The sequence below is a fragment of the Neomonachus schauinslandi genome, chromosome 4 (assembly GCF_002201575.2).
Source record: "Neomonachus schauinslandi chromosome 4, ASM220157v2, whole genome shotgun sequence".
In the NCBI taxonomy this organism is placed as follows: domain Eukaryota; kingdom Metazoa; phylum Chordata; class Mammalia; order Carnivora; family Phocidae; genus Neomonachus; species Neomonachus schauinslandi.
The window spans coordinates 28,558,432-28,577,831 of NC_058406.1; the positions used below are offsets into that span (position 1 = coordinate 28,558,432).

General features: G+C 48.8%; 2 protein-coding genes across 4 annotated transcripts in view; both read right to left on the reverse strand.

The window, feature by feature from the left end:
* INPP5B (inositol polyphosphate-5-phosphatase B) overlaps positions 1-1,163 on the reverse strand; it is a 45,261-nt gene extending 44,098 nt beyond the window's left edge. For both annotated transcript variants that reach the window (XM_044913975.1, XM_044913974.1), the window contains exons 1-2: positions 1,095-1,163; positions 627-718 (exon numbers count right to left, since the gene is read on the reverse strand). In XM_044913975.1, coding sequence (XP_044769910.1) covers positions 627-718; positions 1,095-1,163 — 161 coding nt within the window. The remainder of the gene's footprint in view (positions 1-626; positions 719-1,094) is intronic.
* Positions 1,164-10,503: 9,340 nt separating this feature from the next.
* Positions 10,504-19,400, reverse strand: part of SF3A3 (splicing factor 3a subunit 3) — a 28,005-nt gene continuing 19,108 nt past the window's right edge. For both annotated transcript variants that reach the window (XM_021683733.2, XM_044913978.1), the window contains 3 exons: positions 19,102-19,192; positions 11,797-11,852; positions 10,504-10,807 (listed from right to left, as the gene is read on the reverse strand). In XM_021683733.2, coding sequence (XP_021539408.1) covers positions 10,730-10,807; positions 11,797-11,852; positions 19,102-19,192 — 225 coding nt within the window. In that variant the 3' untranslated portion in view covers positions 10,504-10,729. The remainder of the gene's footprint in view (positions 10,808-11,796; positions 11,853-19,101; positions 19,193-19,400) is intronic.

The window sequence follows — 19,400 nt, forward strand, 5'->3', positions numbered from 1 at the left end:
TCTTTCCCTCTCCCCCTGCCCCTCCCTGCCCCACTCGCTCTCACACTCTCTTTCTAAAACAAAAAGAAAAAAAGGTCATGTGGCTCAGAAGTAATAAAACCTGGGGCGCCTGGGTGGCTCAGTTTGTTGAGCAACTGCCTTCGGCTCAGGTCATGATCCTGGAGTCCCAGGATCGAGTCCCACATCCGGCTCCCTGCTCGGCGGCGGCGGCGGAGGCGGCGGCGGCGGCAGGGAGTCTGCTTCTCCCTCTGACCCTCCTCCCTCTCATGCTCTCTATCATTCTCTCTCTCTCTCAATAAATAAATAAAAATCTTAAAAAAAAAAAACCAGAAGTAATAAAACCTGGATTTGAACCCAGGCAGAAAGACCACGCGACTCAAGATCTGGACAAGTACATTAAGTCATCTATGCCTGAGGAGTTTTTTCATCAGATTTTGAGGATTATATGAGCTAATACACATGATGAAGGGCTTAGAATATAGTGTTCAAACCATGTTAAGTATCATTATTATAATTAATCTAGAAGACTTAGACTCTACCCCAGAGGGATGGCTGAAGTCCAGCTGGAGGGTACAGTGAAGAATAACCCCAAGGCTCGACAAGCAAGGACCAAACCCCTCACTTACGCATGTTCCTGGCCACGTTTCCGACGGTGGCGCACGAGTCCCAGGAGGCGGCTCTGCCTGCTTTCTCCCTCACACAGCACACCTTGTACTGCCTGCTGCATAGGGTCAAGGGAAGCCAAAACGAAACCCCAGGCCAGGCCTCTGCCAGCCCAGCCCAGCCCAGCCCACCTTCCCTGCCCTTCCATTGCTCATCCAGATTCACTGTGTGACCTTGAGCAAGTCACTTCACTTCTCTGATCCTTCCTTATCTGTGAAATGGGGATGATAACACCCAACTTCACAGTAGGTTGGGAGCATAACAGTATTTAAAGCACTGGGAAGAGTCCAGCACTGAGCAAGTACTTAGTAAATACTGGTTTCCTTCTCCCCTGATGGCACAGAGAGAGGGAGGAGAGCAGATAGACACATAGACACGGTCCATTCCACTTCCCAGGGCCAGGGAGGGTGCCGGGGCTGGGAGCTCAGTGCTGGGAAGGATATGATGATGCAGTATTCTCCCTCAGCCAGGGTCTCCTGGATTGCCACAGACTGGTCCATGCTGGGCCCTGCTGGGCAGACACACCCTGGGGAGACAGCAGATAGGAGCCCCCTTTGGTCAACAAGTTACCCAGGAGGTGATGGAGCTGCCTCAGAGGGCTGGGGGGCAGGGAGGAGGGGCCCTTGTACAGGGAGAGGGTAGAGGAGGCCTGACTCTCCTCTTCCTCCTCCTTAGATGGGCCTTTTAGTTTCTAGGGAGAGGGGCCATCCCTTTGGCCCTGGAGGGATGTATAATCTGTTGTACCACCCTTTGTCTGGAAGGGCATCCAGTTGTTTCTGAGTGGGGTCCTGTCAACTAGTTGGAAGGTGGGTGCCTTGTCCCATTACTGGAGATGGAGACACGGTCCCACTGCCCCTGGGATAGGGCTCTGCCTCCCTTTTTGGGGAGCAGTAGTAGTCCTGGTGGCACCTCTCTGGGAGGTGTCCGTGGTGTGTCTGCATGGGTTTTGGGGGAAACGTCCTGTTCTCAGGAAGGGCGGTGTCTCATCCTGGACAAGGACCCCAGTCCTGTTCCTCTTTCCTTGGAGACAGGAAAAAACATCCCACTGCTCCTTGCCCCCCCCCCCCCGCCCCGCCCAGCAGGCCTCATTGCATCAGCCACAGGCCAGGGGGTGTCCGGTTTTGATAGCCGCAGGACAAGGGTCTCAGCCCTCAGTTTGCCCACTCCCTCTTGCCCAGCCCTGCCCTGGCTTCCCTGCTCCGCACCTGCTCCCAGCCCCCTGCCATTGCCACCTACCTCCCGAGCTGTCACTGCTGGGTAGTGGGACACCGCGGCCCTGGCCGGCTAGTGACTACGTTTCCCAGCAGCCCCTACGCCACAAGATGGTCAGCCAGCCTGCAAGTCCCAGCATGCCCGCACCAATCACGGGGGCGCTGGTGTGTGTGGGGGGGGGCGGGGGGGGCGGGGGGGTGCTCCCCACCCCCATTAACTCTTTAGGTCCTGGGCTATGCTGGGCTCCCGATTCCAGAAAGGTTTTCTTAGTGACTGATCTAACTTCCACCCCAGCCCTCCAAGTCATGGGGCCAGAGCTCCTCGCCCAGGGCACGGAAGGAAGATGGCCACGTCTGCCTTAAGGGAAAAAAGAATGCATTTTCATTTTCTCCTCTATTCCATCCTCAACTCCCATCCACGCTGGCCAGCTCTGGCCTTGACTGGAACGCTTTCTCCCCACAGAACTACCTTGTCCTAGCTTAAAGGAGAACAGCACTGTTGAAGAACCATCACCTCTGTTTCCCAGGTGGAGAAACTGAGGATCAGAGAGGTTAAACAGTGTGACCAAGGCCCTGCAGCTAGCAAGTGGCAAAATTGGGCTCAGCTGGTCTCCTCCAGCTTCCGTGCATTGACCCTGCCACACACTGCCACCTTTCCTCCCTTCTCCCGTGTGTGTGATGTGTGCGTGACGGGAGCACCTGGTCCTGCCCGCCTCATGGGACTGCTGGAAGACAATGAATGTGAGTGTGCTTTGCAAAGGGGTAACACTGTTCATGTGCATTGCCATGCAGAGACCCAATCCTCCTCCTCCCCTCCTCCTCTGGGAGGAGAGAGGACATGGGAGGGAGCCCCTCAGCTCTCAAGACAGCCTATTGCTCTGAAGCCCCCTCCCCTGATTTACAGACTTCCTCCTTTTGGGCCTTGATTTCTGCATCTAAGATAAGGAGTTTGCCCCAGATGGACAAAAGGGGCCAGCTCGGATACGGGAGTCCAGGACCAGTCTCTCACCCTATTGGCTATGTCGCTGTAAGCTGTAAGCTCCCTGAGGACGGGGCGATGTCTTTTCCATATCACCCTGCACAGTTTCTGGCACAGTCAGCCCTCAGAATGTGTTTACTGAATTAGCGAATTAATGAACTGTCCTAATGTATACACCTTCTCTTAAGCTTTGACCCAAACCAAAGGGTCAGTGTTGGGGAAGGAGTGGCCACTGTGACCTCAAACCAGTGCCACCTTCTCTTTCACTAAGCTGGGAGTTGCTGCCCTAATGGCCAGTCCAACTCTACCTATGTAAACATCTTCCAGAAACAGATGGCACCTTCTTCCCAATCTTCTCCTTTTGCCAGAAATCCACAACTCAAATGGAGTTCAAGTTTATTTGAATTTGATTTCAAAGTTACGTAGGGGATGAGGAGAAAGTGAATTGATTCAGACCCTTGGAGATAAAGGGGGTGGGGTCACCAGGAAAGCAGGGGAACCCCAATTCCAGCCCCACGCTTAATGATAAAAGCTGGGGAGGAAGGTCTGGGAAAAGTGGACCGGGCCAGACTTTGGAGTCCTCCCATTTGATGGGGGTCAGGAGGGAGGTTCTGTTTTTCCAGACGACCCCCAGCCTCTCCTTGAGACTGGGGCTGAGGCCCTGTCCCCTTGGAGGGCATCAAGTTCAGGCCTAGGCCCTGGGAGGGAGAAGTAAGGATCCTGGAACCCAGGCTGTGGACTTGACAAATCCTTTTCACTGAAGATACAGCTGCAGGAATCAGAGCTGGGGTGGGACTGGGGTTTGCAGGACCTTGCAGCTCCCTGGTTCTGCTGGGCCCAGCTAGGGGAGTGGGAAGGGAGCAGGGCAGAGTGGAGGAGCAGGAGCATGGTCCCAGCCATGGCCCAGCACAGGGGGCTCCCAGTGAAGATTCCTAGTGAAGCTGGAGGCCGTTGCCTGAGGCTGAGGCTTGGCGGCACTCCTGGCAGCAGGGCTGAGCCACAGCCCTGGGACCCCCGGGGGTCCCTGCCATGCAGGCCTGGCTGCAGCCCGCAGCATAGCCTGAGCTGGACAAGTTCAGCTGCAAGAAGAGATGGGACCATTCGTACTCCACTTGCCCCTGCCCCCCACTCACCAAGGCAGAAAGTGTTAAGTGGGCCTAGGGCTGAGCTGAACCTCCCTGGACCCGCAGCTCCCTCCCCACGAGGTCAGCCGGCCAGTCCCCAGAGAACATACAGGGTGACCCGAAACAAGGAAGCATGTCATGGAGACTTGGAAAATCCCAGCTGCTGCCCTGGATTTGGTATAACGCAGAGCTGAGAGGGTCAAGCTTGCTGGACCCCGGGCAGCCTGGCCCCCAGCAGCTCTAGCTCCAGCCAGATCCGGCTGCTGACCCGCTCTGTGCAGGCGTGAGGAGAAAGGCATGCAGTTCTGCGGAAGGACAGCAACGCAATCTTTGGAGCACTCCCAGGGCTCACCTCACAGAAGTCCAAGCCCTTGGGGCACATGGTCACAGCTTTCTGCCCTTTGAAGCAGTCACTACCTTGGCAGGAGAAGGTGGCACAGATTTTCCCCTGCAAGAGAAAGTGGAGGGCAGGCTGAGGGGCGGGGAACTCTGTTCAGGCTGAACAGGGAGTGAATGCTGCACAGAAGCGGGGCTGGAGCCTCACGTGTCTGTCCATCTGTCTGCTGGTCCGCTGGTCCGAGCCCCCACTCTGTCCCTGCCTCCCAGAACAGGCAGGTGTGAAGGAGCCACGTTCCTCTTGGGGGTCACCAGGAGTGTAGCAGGAAGCAGCTTGTCCTCTAGGATGGTCAGGTGGCCTAGGCCTGGGAGCCAAGCAGGGCTGCCTGGGGAAGTGCAGTAACAGTCGGTCGGTCTGCTGCAGGGAGTGGGATGGGGTGGTAACCCTCTGCAAAGTCCCAGCTCTCCACCCCAAATGGTTTGTGTGGGGGGTGGGGCAATCACAACCTGAAACTCCCCACTGTGCTGCCACCCTGGACCAGCACTGTTTTGTGGGGAGGGAAGTGCTGGTGTGGAGAGGGGGAAGTGGGGGGAGGGGGAATCTGGAGGGGGTAGGGAACCAAAGGTACAAATCTCAGACTTGGGGAGTGATGAGAAGAGTAGATCTCAAAGGTAAGGGTCAGCCTGACCAGGCTCAGAGGTTAGGGTGTTGCTAGAGGCTGAGGATTGGTGAAAACTGACCTCAGACTTGAGGGCCTTTCAAAGAGTGGGGTTCAGAGTTGGGGGCTAGTGGGTGGGCAGGCTGGGGCTTGGGAGCGGTGGGGTGGGGCTCAGAGCTCACGGGGCCAATGGGAGGAGTGAGAGTCAGGGCAATGGAGGAGGGGCTCTGGCCCCAGGCTGGTGGGCCTGCTCAGCAGAGGCCGGCTCACTAAGTGCCAAGCAGAGAGAGTGGGCTGCCACTGCAGCCCTGCAAAGAGCAAGGGCCTGGGCTGGCGGCCCAGTTGTTGGCCCACAGGCAAGGACTGGGACTGGTTTCATTTCCCCTGTTGTAAGTGAGGCTGCACTGGGCCGTGTAGTGGGCAGCATTGAGTCGAATCAGCTGGAAGAGAGTGCCCAGAGTCTGGGAGGAGCAGGGATGGCCAGTCCTGACCAAGCTCAACCCTCTGCCCCAACCCCAACCACTGACTCCTCTTCCTCCTGTCAGCATCTCTCTCCCAGGACCTTACTGCATGCAGGGTCAGCAGCAGCCCCACCCAGCCCCTCACCTCACAGCCATGCTCCCCGTGCTCTGCTCTTTGGAGAACTTTGCCTCCCTGGTAGCACATCTCTCTGAAGCAGGAGAAGCTGTGCATATCTGTGGACAGGTTTGAACATTGTGGCCCCATTTCCATGGGGTGAAGGCATCAGGAGGCTCTCTCCTCCTGGACAGGAGCAGGGGTCAGCTGACTTCACCCCAGGTTCTGGGCTACCAGTTAAGACCAGCAGGAGAGGAGGAGGAGGAGAGAGGGGACCACTGCAGGGAGCAACCAGCTGAAGGGTCCCAGGTCAAGGAAAGGTCAAGTGAAAGAGGTCATGAGGTCAGAGAAAAGGAGGGGCAGTCCCAGGGTCCAGCAACAGTCATGAGTTAGGGTTGGTCGGAGTCCAGGAAGGGCTGGGGTCCCCAGGCTGAGGACAGCTACTGTTGAGCAAAGCCGCCCCGTCTGCTGGCCACAGACTGCTGCCGAGGTGCTACAGGAGCTAGAGCGCGACGGACCCAGCTGAGGGCTGCACGAACAGGACAGTGGTCGGTATCCAAGGTGCTGACGTGCGGCTTGGCAGTAGGGGCCACGTCTTTCTACCCTCACCCCTGCTAATTTTTTCCTTTTGTAAGTAATCTCTACTCCTAACATGGGGTTCGAACTCAGGACCTTGAGATCAACAGTCACATGTTCTAGGTACTAAGCCAGCCAGGCGCCCCTACCTTCACCGCTTCTTACCGCCAGGTGCCTCAGCCCCTCTGTTGCTCCCTTCCCTCCCAACACCACAAGCAAGAAGCAGTTCTCCCATCAACACCTCTCCAAGGGGAACTGTTTCCAAAGGTGAACAGGTTAAGAGAAGGGCCCAGAGGCTCTCCAGAAGTCTGTGTCCATGTGAAAGGAAGGGCCTCCCACATGGGCCTTTTTCCCTCCTCCCTGGTTTGGGTAGATGAGGCTGGAGGGACAACTCAAGAGTGTGAGGGGGCCAGACACTCAGCAGAATCAGAAAGCCTGGCTGGTTAGTTCCTAATCTGCATTACTTTGGGTTCTTGCCCATCTACTTTAATTTGTGCACCTCTCCATGACTAGAGAGAATATTCCCAATATTCCCTGTGCCCCAGCACTCTCCCAGCCATTGACCTACTGGCACACCTGAAGCTATGGAGGGCAGGGAGCATGTGCGCATAATGCAGCCCCCGGAATCACTTCTCAGCTCCGGGGATTCCTTCCAACACTGCTGCCACTGGGACACAGGGGCCACAGACAAAAGAAGGGAGCACAGCCAAAGGATGTCCAGACTGTAGCTGGAGGGAGAAATTAAAGCCAATTGGCAGCATGGGCAGACTGAAGGACCCCCATCCCAGGGTCCTGCTGGGACATGCCTCTTTGTGTAGATCAGAAACCTGGCAGGTAGAGAGATCAGAAACTCGGGAATGACAGGAAGGAGGGGAGGCCGTGTCCTTCCAGAACCCACCTGGAATGGGAGAACTCAGGCTGGCTGGTAGTAGAAAGGGTGGTGTGTGGGGAGAGACCACAGGTCGATTCCCACGAGAACTCTGAGGTGAGGCTGCTAACAGGATCTGAACAATGAGGGGTAGCCATCGTCCCAAGGATAAAATAATGCAGAGGGAGGAGAAAAATCCCAGAACTATGTCTGCTCCTCACTTCCCCAACACATTGGTTATGTTTAGGGTACTCTTCTTTGTGAAGCCTTCCCGCTCAAGTTGACCCCAGGGAAGGGAACAGAAAGAAAGTGGAGGAAAGGGATGGCCTTTCTGGACACAGATCGACGATGGGCTTTCCTCTCAGAGGTGGGACTGAGGAGACTCCTGTTTCTGGGAGTTTCATCCCGGGATCAGCCTCTGGTTTCAGCAGGACCAGTCTGGGGGACAAGCCCAGGAATGACTCCTTGGCAGCTTCCTGCCTGGACTCCCTTCCCTGATGAGCAGCCTTCCTCCTTGAAGAGGGAGCTGTCACCTGTTCTCAGCAGGAAGCGCCATGGTCTCCACCAGGAGGTGGACGTTCGAACTCCATGTCTAAGGGAGAGATTAAGACTCAGGAACCAAGAATGGACTTCTGGGCATTCATGAACCCTTCAAGTGGTGTGCAAAAGTATCTATGCACATGTATTTTCCTGGGGAGAAAGTCCACAATTTTTATCTTTGTATTTCCAAAGGAATCTAGGAACCCGCCAAGATTAAGGATTACTGCTGTAAGCTGAGAAGGAACCAACCTGCTCCTGCCCGAACCCGGTCAGGTCGTTGAGTGGGAGCCCTGTTCTTGCTATGGCAGAGCCCCTGCAGGCCAGATTTCAAGGAGTTACCTCTGGGAGAACCACTTCTGCCAGTCTGTCCGCACCTCCGCTGCTAACCCCGTGCCCCTGGGGCCTGGTGGAGTTGGCCGGAGGGCTTTCTCCCTGTCCAGGTGGTCACTGAGCCTCCATACCGCTGGTTCTGCTCCCACTCACCATCTCACCTCCACCTAATCCTCAAGGTTTGTAAAGCCAGCTGGGACATAGATGGCACTAAAAAATATTTGGATGAAATCAAAACCTCAATGAGATACCACCTCACACCAGTCAGAATGGCTAAAATTAACAAGTCAGGAAACGACAGATGTTGGCGGGGATGCGGAGAAAGGGGAACCCTCCTACACTGTTGGTGGGAATGCAAGCTGGTGCAGCCACTCTGGAAAACTGTATGGAGGTTCCTCAAAAAGTTGAAAATAAAGCTACCATATGATCCAGCAATTGCACTACTGGGTATTTACCCCAAAGATACAAAAGTAGGGATCCGAAGGGGTACGTGCACCCCGATGTTTATAGCAGCAATGTCCACAATAGCCAAACTGTGGAAAGAGCCAAGATGTCCATCGACAGATGAATGGATAAAGAAGATGTGGTATATATAGACAATGGAATATTATGCAGCCATCAAAAGGAATGATATCTTGCCATTTGCAACGACGTGGATGGAACTGGAGGGTATTATGTTGAGTGAAATAAGTCAAACAGAGAAAGACATGTATCATATGATCTCACTGATATGAGGAATTCTTAATTGCAGGAAACAAACTGAGGGTTGCTGGAGTGGGGGGTGGGGTGGGAGGGATGGGGTGACTGGGTGATAGACACTGGGGAGGGTATGTGCTCTGGTAAGCGCTGTGAATTGTGCAAGACTGTTGAATCTCAGATCTGTACCTCTGAAACAAATAATGCAATATATGTTAAGAAAAAAAAAAAAGAAGAAGAAGGTAGCGGGAGGGGAAGAATGAAGCGGGGGAAATCGGAGGGGTAGACGAACCATGAGAGACGATGGACTCTGAAAAACAAACTGAGGGTTCTAGAGGGGAGGGGGGTGGGAGGATGGGTTAGCCTGGTGGTGGGTATTGAGGAGGGCACATTCTGCATGGAGCACTGGGTGTTATGCACAAACAATGAATCATGGAACACTTCATCTAAAACTAATGATGTAATGTATGGGGATTAACATAAGAAGAAAAAAAAAATTAAAAAAAAAATTTGGATGAATATAACAAAGAAAAGAATCCTTAGCTGTGACAGGGAAGAGCCCCAGGGTTCCTCGAAGGCCGCTGTGGTGCACAGTTCGCTGGGCGGCAGTTACCTGGGCAAGGGTGATGGCAGGACTCCTCAGAACCCGGTCCTGCCTCCCCTCCACGTGGTACAATACAGGTTCTTGCACGTACCCCGGAATCCAGGTACCCACTCCTGAAGAGGAGGCTCTGAGGGACGGGACAGTTGGAAAGCAGCAGGTTCATCCCTTGGGAGCCCCAGTGCTGCTACCGCGCCAACAGGAAGGCTGGACGGAAGCGCCCTCTCCACGTTTCCCACTTCCAAGGCTTTGTTCAACTCTCTTCCCAAATGGCAGGGTCTCCTTGCAGTTTGGGCCAGTTTTTGGTATTCAGTGTTTCTAGTTGCTCAATTAGATTTAATTATCCACTCACTGTGCTTCAGAAGCTCAGTCCCTGGAGAGGTTGTCCAACTGGGGTTTTAAGCAACAGGAGGAGTCAAAGCACAAACGAACAGGTGAGGAGCTGCCGGAAGGGATGGTTAAACCAGGAGGGAAAACACCAACCCAGAGTGACGTGCCACAAGGGCAGGGGTGGTGAGAGCTTACTGCTGTGGAGATGACCAGGGCAACACAGGAGCATGAGGGAAGGCGCAGTTCCGGAGTTGGGATTTTTACAAGCGGATTATAGACAGACAAACTGAAGGTCTGAGTGCTGAGGGCCAAAGGAGGCCCCCAGAGAAATCCTGTTCTGGAACAGGCTCCGGCCTTCAGACAATCGTGCCTGTGGGCGGATCACTGCCTCCTTGGCTCCCCTAGGTCTTTCCGTTCGGGATACCAGATCCAGACCTCAGGGCAGCTGCTCAATGCCACCCAAATCTTGGCTACCTGGTGTTGGAGTACATGAGCATATTAGCCACTTCTTAGTCAAGGAGGGATCTTGCGGAAGAAACAGACAGACAGGATCACCAAAGAACTAGCAAGCAGGTGAAGTCACAGCTGGTCTTAGAGCCACTGGGCACCAGGCTGCTGAGGCATGGGGCAGGCGCAGGGGCAGGGGTGCAGACCCATTCCAGGACAACTCAACTCCTTCCTTTATGCAAATAAAGGCAGCAAATCTTGGTGCCACAATCTTGTCCTCAGCAGAGGCCCTGGCTCACCCTCCCCATCTTTGTCTAATACGTGCATAATTGGCTAACTCAGCTAGGGCAGGGCTTATCCTGGGGTGATGCGCCTTTAGGGGCACTGCAGCGAATGGGCCTGGGGAAAGAGGTTAGGTCAGATCTACCTAACAGAATAAATGTAACATAACCACTGCTCCTCAAACCGTAGTTGCTACTTAAATTGATGAGAAAGAGGTAGGGAAGTGTTAAGAACTAAAGGATTGAGTCAGTCCATAATCCTGGCCTTTAGAACAAGACACATTCTGAAGAAGGGCTGGGTTTATTTTCTGACACAATCTTTTAATATAAAACAAAGATAAAACACATCTCAACCCTGCAATCTGCCAGCATGCCTTGTTTTTTACAAGATGCATGCTAGACCTTAAGACTAAGTAGCAGAGTCTTTAGGAGCATTTGGTTGGGAGAAATAGAAAAAGCAGATTTCAGGTAAGCCTGGGCAAGCCCAAAAGCTGAGATAACGTCCCTGAACACTAGAGCAATCCTTGTCTTTTCAGATCCTCATAAGTCTTCTTATTCACAACATTCCCACTGGAGTCTTCATATTCTTCCTGAAAAGAAAGGGGCACACTATTAGCTATGCCTCCTGGGAGAAATGTTTGGAACAAGGCTCTGGGTACCTGAGCTCACCCTGGCCTGATTTCACGGCATTCATCTAAGACAGCCTTTCTCAACTGGGGTTCTGCAAGAGAATCAAACCCGACTGCTCTAAGGCATCCACTGTGTGTCATGAACTAACACATCCCAGGCCTGTAGGGTGGTACCATTTAAGACCTATCTTTGGGAAACCTGAGAAAATAGTTCGTTCAAATCACTCTCTATTTCTAAGATGATGAACGCCGGTTGAGAAAGGGTGACCTAAGACAACAGTTCTCAAATGATTCCCAAGACCCTAGGTTTCTGCCCTTTCTACCTGAGGCCACTGAGGGTTTAAAAGGGAGGCAGACAAAGCTGAGCTTCCTCATTTCCAGTATAATCCTCCTTTATTTTATTTTATATATCAGAATTCTACATTACTGTTTGTAAAGGGCTTTGCTGCTAAAAAAGAAAAAAAAAAAGAAATATTGGAAATCACGGACCAAAAAAAAAAAAAGAACAGCTACCACACCTCACATACATGTCATTCCTCATCTCTGAATCTGCTCTTTGGGATGACTATCTCAAGACCAACAAGGATGCCTCCCCACCCCATGAGACAGGCTCATCTCTCACTGGATGCTTTCCTCAAAGGAGACCTAACCTATGATATGGATTCACAACTTCTTAGCCTATGAATCCTCATGGCGGGGTAAGACATTGGGTACTCCTGCTTGCCACTTCAACATCTCAAGAGCAGAATACAACCGGTCTTAAGACACACATTTCAAGTCTGACACATGTAATATCACAAATAAACTAGGCTTATATGTCAAGAGCCAATTTACAAATATTGGCACAGAATACTCGCCACTACTGTGAACCAGGGACTGCCTTTCACCTCCCTTCTACAGGATGAGAGAGCGGTCACTTGACATTCTCCCGACACTATGTTAGCACCCACCTCGGTGTCAGGCTGCCACCGTTCTGATGCCTTCTGCAGTTTCAGCTTGGCCCACACTGCAGGATGAGAAATGAGCAGCAGTCAAGACTAGACTGAGTATCCATCAGGCAGACAAGTGTTACAACATCCCTGTCCCCATTAAAATCCCCCTGGATAACCCTGTGCTTGAGACTTTTGCCTGCCCCAGACTAGAATTTCAGTTCTGGACCACCTACAGACAAAACCCCTTCCATGGCAAAACTTACCATAATCTTTGCTGTGCTGTAAAAGAAAAGTTGGACCAAATATAACTAAAGACCTCTTAGAACAGAGAACTGATATACCCTCAAAGAAAGAAGTTAATGTGGTACAACATATGGGAATTATGGGAGAAAGTGACATTATGGTCTTAAAGTTCATTACAGAAGAGAAAGGGAACACTAGACATGGTCAAGTATGTTTATTTAAAGCCTGGTGTGCAGATTTCAAAAGCTTCAGAGGAGGAAAAAAAAAGAAAAAGAGGTGAAATATCATGGCCAAAGAATCTGACAGATAAGATGGCTCAGCAAACACTGGAGATTTTAAAACAAGAACTCTGACAGTTTAGTAAAAGTATCCCGACGAAGATGAAAGGGAGCAGACACTTCCAGAAATGACCACAGCTTCAGAGGGAGCAAGCACATATTCACAAGGCAGGACAGGCACTGAACCAGAAAAGAGAGCCCTAACGCTGTCAGACTGGTGTCAGAAGGTGCACTCGCAGAACAGAGATCCACAAAGAATGGCTAGGACAGGCCCACAGAGGGAGAGAGGTAAAATATTACCAGTATTAGGAATATTGATTCCTAGATGCTTCCACATTTCCCACCAAGTAGAGCAACTCTAAACTTGACAAGATTATACTGTGATGAGCAGTGGGTGTTATATGTAAGAGATGAATCACTAAATTCTACTTCTGAAATTACTCTGATGCTATGTATTAATGAACTAAAATTTAAATAAAAACTAGTGGGTGCCTAGGTGGCTCAGTGGTTGGGTGTCTGCCTTCGGCTCAGGTCATGATCCCAGGGTCCTGGGATCGAGCCCCACATCGGGCTCCCTGCTCAGCAGGGAACCTGCTTCTCCCTCTCCCTCTGCCTCCCTCTCCCTCTGCCTGCTTGTGCGTGTGCTGTCAAATAAATGGACAAAATCTTTAAAAAAATAAATAAAAACTAGAAATATTAAAAAAAAAAAAACTTGACAAGAGTGGAAGAAATACCATAGAGAGCAAGCTTATTCCTAAGACGGGGGATGAAACAGGAGACAATATATGAGAAACTGCTTAGCTCTGTCCCTGGTGTACAGATGCTTGCCTCATCATCCTTTCCTTCCTTGCTCATTGCTTCAAATGAGCTGAAGTCTTCAGGCCCAGACAATACGCACATCACAAGTGAACACAAAATTTCTCATGTGCTACAAGGAACCAGGGCAGAATCTTGTCACATTCTATGTCCAGGCCACTCAAGAATCCAATCCAGAGTGGTACTAAAATACTGGAGATTGGAAATGCTATTGTGATTGCTTTTTCTTTTTGGGGGGCTGTCACCATTTTTTTAAGGAAAAAAAATGGATGCAGGAAACTATGGAACAGTAAGGGGGATATTATTTTTCAGAGGGATCTGGAAACAATTAGAAAAGAATGGGATCACCTCTGGGCGCCAGTGTGGATTTGCTAAGAGTAAGTGAAGCAAACGAATTGAATTTCCTGTTTTTGGTGAGCTAGCTGACCCAATATAAAGCCAGAGACATAGGATATCATGATTTTAGCAAAGTCACTCCTCTCATTGGCAATGTCCACAGAGTTCATTACAATATTTAAATTTCTTATGCTATTATTGTAGACAACATGGTGGTAACTGAACTTGATGCTATTAGTTTATGAGTTAGATAAATTTATACCTAGTGAATACCAGTCAATGGTGACCACCCATCTAAATCATGGGGATCTCTGGTGGCAATTTCACAGGACTCTAATTTTTTAGTTGTTTTTTCAACTTAAAAAAAAAAACAAAAATGCGGGTGCCTGGGTGGCTCAGTCAGTTAAGTGTCTGGCTCTTGATTTCAGCTCAGGTCATGATCTCAGGATTTTGAGATCAAGCCCCGCATCGGGCTCCACGTGTGGAGCCTGCTTAAGATTCTCACTCTTGGGGCACCTGGGTGGCTAAGTCGTTAAGCGTCTGTCTTCGGCTTAGGTCATGATCCCAGTACCCTGGGATCGAGCCCTGCATCGGGCTCCCTGCTCAGCGGGAAGCCTGCTTCTGCCTCTCCCACTCCCCCTGCTTGTGTTCCCTCTCTCGCTGTCTCTCTCTCTCTGTCAAATAAATAAATAAAATCTTTAAAAAAAAAAAAAAGATTCTCACTCCTTTTCCTCTACCCCCACCCCACCCCTTTGTGTGTCTGTGTGCACGTATACGCTCTCTAAAACAGTAATAATAATAACGACGATAATGATAAAAATAAAATTTAGATTAAAAACACATAACTATAGTTTAAATGACAGTGCCAAATCCCTCCCTCCTGGCTAAAAACTCCAGAAGAAAAACTTCAACAGAATGATCTAAAACAAAGACCAACAAGTAAATCCAGCATAAAAGCTATGGCAATGGTTACTTCCCTGCCCACCCTCTTATTAAGGAACATGTCTTCTCAATGTGTTCTGGAAGGAGCAGCAACCACTTGTGCCGCCGACTACTGGAGACCCAGCTGACTGGACTACAGATGGCACTGGACCCAGCTGCATCTCCCTACTGTCTCCCCCCAGTCCTATAAACGGGGACACTAAGACCCTGACGGAGCTGGACGACAGCAGGCTCTGAAAACTGAGGAAGGGCCATCAGAGCAGGGCTAGGGTTGTCCACATGTGAACTCAGGTGAAAAGATATAAGAAAGTGGAGGAGGTGTATGTACAGAGAAAAGCACAGATGAATAAGCATATTCTTGCAAAAAGGGTGGAAGACACTGAGTTAGTTTTAATAGGCTTTCTTCCTTATAACCAAATATTCCTAAGATGTCTACTTCAGAATCTTAAAAAAGAAAAAGACAATCCAGGTTTAATAAAAAGGAATTCTACCACCAACAGGAAATGAAGAAAAATTGTAGAAACTCTACACCATAACAGAATTAACCCCCATTCAGTAATTAATTGCTTACTACTAGTGAGACACCTGGGATAAAGCCTGTCACAATCTAGTGGGAGCCAATGTGTGTACAATCACTGGAAAGTCTGAAAGGAAGCCAGAGAGTTAATCTAGGATACTCAAAAGGAGGAACAATGCCTGAGGAAATGAGAAGGGGAGAGGTGATGATAAATTTGTAGTAAGTCTACGATCTGTTGAGGGTGAGGTAAAAAAGTGAAAGAACGAAATGATATTGAGGTAGAGGTAAAACTATAACTATTATACAGAGAAACTAAAAATACTAAGGAAAGTCATGATGGATGGAAATACTGCAACAAATCAAAGAAGTGGCATTAATAAAAACATGTGTATGAGAGAAATTGATTAATTGAGGCATCTGAATCAAAGAGATAGATTCTGGGGGAGCCTGGGTGGCTCAGTCAGTTGAGTCCAACTCTTGATCTCGGCTCAGGTCATGATCTCAGAGTTGGGAGACTGAGCCCTCCATTGGGCTCTGCACTGGGTGTGGAGTCTGCTTAGGATTCTCTCTCTCTCTCCCTTTGCCCCTCCTGCAGTCTCCAGCTTGCACACTCTCTCTCAAAAAAAAAGAAGAGGTAGATTCTGAAAATAATTTGGATAATGGAAGAATGGAATAATCACGAACCTGCCAACAATGTTCTGGAAAAATATAAGTTTTTCTAAAAATCTAGGTATGACCAAGGAGAGAACGCATGTTATTTCTTCCTGGAATCAACTTAATGATGAACTATTTTTATTTATTTTTAAAAATATTTGTTGGGGCGCCTGGGTGGCTCAGTTGTTAAGCGTCCGCCTTTGACTCAGGTCATGATCCCAGGATCCTGGGCTTGAGCCCTGCGTCGGGCTCTCTGCTCGGTGGGAAGCCTGCTTCTCCCTCTCCCACTCCCCCTGCTTGTGTTCTCTCTTGCTCTCTGTCAAATAAAGTCTTTAAAAAAAAAATAAAGTAAAATATTTATTTATTTATTATTCAGAGAGAGAGAGAGAGTGAGAGAGTGAGAGAGCAAGCATGCGTGCACACAAGCAGAGGGAGCAGCAGGCTCCCCACTGAGCAGGGAGCCCGATGTGGGGCTTGATCCCGGGACCCCGGGATCATGACCTGAGACAAAGGCAGATGCTCAACCGAGTGAGCCACCGAGGGGTCCCAACTATTTTTATTTTTTAAAAATTTTATTTATTTAGGGCGCCTGGGTGGCTCAGCCAGTTAAGCGTCTGCCTTCGGCTCAGGTCATGATCCCAGAGTCCTGGGATCGAGTCCCGCATCAGGCTCCCTGTTCCTTGGGAGCCTACTTCTCCCTCTGCTTCTCTCTCTCTCTCTGTCTCTCATGAATAAATCAATAAAATCTTTAAAAAAAAAAAAAAAAAACTACTTGGTGGGATGCCTGGGTGGCTCAGTCTGTTAAGCATCTGCTTTCGGCTCAGGTCATGATCCCAGGGTCCTGGGATCTAGCCCAGCGTCGGGCTCCCTGCTCAGCAAGGAGTCTGCTTCTGCCTCTGCCTGCTGGTCCCCCTGCTTGTGTGCACTCTCGTTCTGACAAATAAATAAATACAATCTTAAAAAAAAAAAATCTATTTGGTGAGGTTGATTGAAAGAAGGCAGTACAGCATTGTGGAAAGAGTTTGATCCCTGGCTTTTTCCCATTTACAAGCTATGGGACCTTGAAAAAGTTACCTAACTTTCCTCTTCTGAAAATGTGGGTGACCTCCTACCTCAATCAACTATATAACTAAAAACACTCTTTTAAATAATTTAAGAATCAGAAATAACATCTTTAATAAATAAAGCTCTAAATATAACATATCAATAATGGATATCCCTAATGGATTTTTAAAAGAATAACATCTAGTTTAAACGCCTGGATTAAAAAGAATAAAGAAACAAAGAGAAGAAAGCTCTCACCTAAAGACTTAAGAAAGGAATTTAAAAAACTGTAAGATTATAGAAAGTACTGGCAGGAAAAATAAAACAAGAGAAATGAAGCACATGGTTTCCACTTTGTCATAATAAATCATGGAATTGTACGGGTTATTAACTGGAGAATCTTTTTAGGCTGGTCCCTTTGTGTGAAAAAGTAATCTCTATTTAAATATAAATAGTTTCAAATGACAGAAGAGAATGTTGCGTGTAATCCCATCCATTTTATGTCCTAAAAACGGCTTTGATCCCTAAATCTGACAAGTGATTCAAAGGAAAACAAGAAGCACCTCTTTTTTATGAACATAATAGAAAACTTCTAAAGAGAATCCTAATAGGATAAATAACTGCATTAAGAGTATCTACCACCAGGGGCACCTGGGTGGTTCAGTGGTTAAGCGTCTGCTTTCAGCTCAGGTCATGATCTCAGGGTCCTGGGATCGAGCCCCACATCGGGCTCCCTGCTCCGCGGGAAGCCTGCTTCTCCCTCTCCCACTCCCCCTGCTTGTGTTCCCTCTCTCGCTGTGTCTCTCTCTGTCAAATAAATAAATAAAATCTTAAAAAAAAAAAAAAAAGAGTATCTACCACCAGTATGAAAGAATCTAGGAATGCTGTTTAATCCAATGCCCCATAAAAAATGGTAAAAATACAATCTTTCTCTTGTGGAATGTGATTAATAAAACCATGAATCAATCTTAAAATCAGTGTAGATGCACAAGAATCACTTCCTTTGAAAACAACAGCCAGGTTAAGGATGACCTATCACCTACTTCGATTTAATTTAACATAAGACTTGGAGAAAATGCTTAGGATACTATCCATGAAACAAACAAAATTAATAAAACTATCACTTTTGTTTTAGCAGTTGGCATGACTGTAAGCTTAAAATGATGTCAATATCAATCTGAAGGTATCAGAAATAATAAATTAAATCAGGCAAATTGCAGGACATAAAAAAATACACAAAAAATGAACTGTGACCTACTTACTAGTGGTACACATCTGGAAAATACATCTTAAAATGAGACTGCATTCAAAATACAGTGTTATGATTCTAGACATTTCATTACTATTTTAATTTCCTCTCAACAAAGTGAAGGGCAAAAATGAAAACAAAATTAGAAGTGAACTGGATGATCTGATAATGAAACACATTATAATTCTGACTGGAGATACTATATGATCCTGACTTGTAAATGAGTAAGGAAAGACAAGAAAGTGGGAAGTCCCCAAAGCTGACTGCATATAAAAAACCCAATAAAAAAGTCCCCCAAATCCACAGGCTAAATCAGGATCAGGGAGGCTTTCCCGCAAACTCCCCCCATCCCCGTACTACTGCATGGTAATTGTATAACTGACATACAACATTCTGTTGGCTTCAGGTGTACGACATAGGATTCGACAACTTTGTGTCACTCAACGCTCACCATGGGTAAGCGCGCTCACCACGGTTCAGGGAGCTCTTTAGAAGGTCGTTTCTAATTTGGCTCTGCAATGGATGTGAAGAACCCCAGAGAAGGGACCAAAGGAGTCAGCTGGCCGACCAGCTGAACGGTGTGATATGAACCCGGGGGTGACTGTCTGAAATTTCACAAAGCAGAGTGGCAGGACTCCTTTCTTCTCAGTCTAGCCAGCTCAAAGTGAAAACACAACAGAGAAGAGACAAACTAGAAAGAAAGAGAAAGCCTTCAAGGGTGATGCTAATGGCAGGAAAAGTTACCGCTGCCAGGCCAACAGGGAGTGTGACTGAGGTCACTGAGTGCTTTAACAACACATTTCCCAATACGCACTCCACTCAGCTCTTTCTACAAAAGGTATTTTGCTACCCTGTTTCTGTGCATCTGCCCTGTCACCTCAGAAGTAAGCTTACTGAGCCCATTTCTATTTTCCTCTTAATATCTGCAGTTCCTAAACCATTAACATCAATTCAGAAAAACATATATACCCATTCACTCAAAATCTTCCATACAAAGGAGTTCCAAGGCCCCAGTGAACAGGCCTGTTTTATAGTTAGCACAGGGCTCTCCTCAAGAGGGAAACAATCAGTATGCTGGCCAACCCATGCCCCTCAAAAATGTAGTTATTGTGTGACTGTAGAAGCTTTTACACATCCACAACCTTCTGCCCCTAGACTTGGATACACCAGAATATTGGGGGCTGTGAGCTGTACGAGTGGCCACTGGATCTGGCGCATAGGAACCATAAATAAAGCATACTTACAGGAGACGGCATCTTCGATCTGGGTCACATTAGCAAAGTGGGCAGTGTTTGGGATGCCCAAACACCTCATGCCATGGGCATGACGCCACTCCTGGGAGAAGAGAAAAGCAAAAGAACCATGTGAAATAGGTATAACTAAACACAGAGCACAAACTCCTAACATAAACCCTAACCTGACCCTCTGCAAAAGACTCCACCTAATGGCAGCCTTCCTTCTGTGGCCACGTTTGTAAACAGCTGGCCATGACTGATAAGCAGCAGCACTGCATTGTTTTCCTCACTGGGCTGGTTTCTCAAAC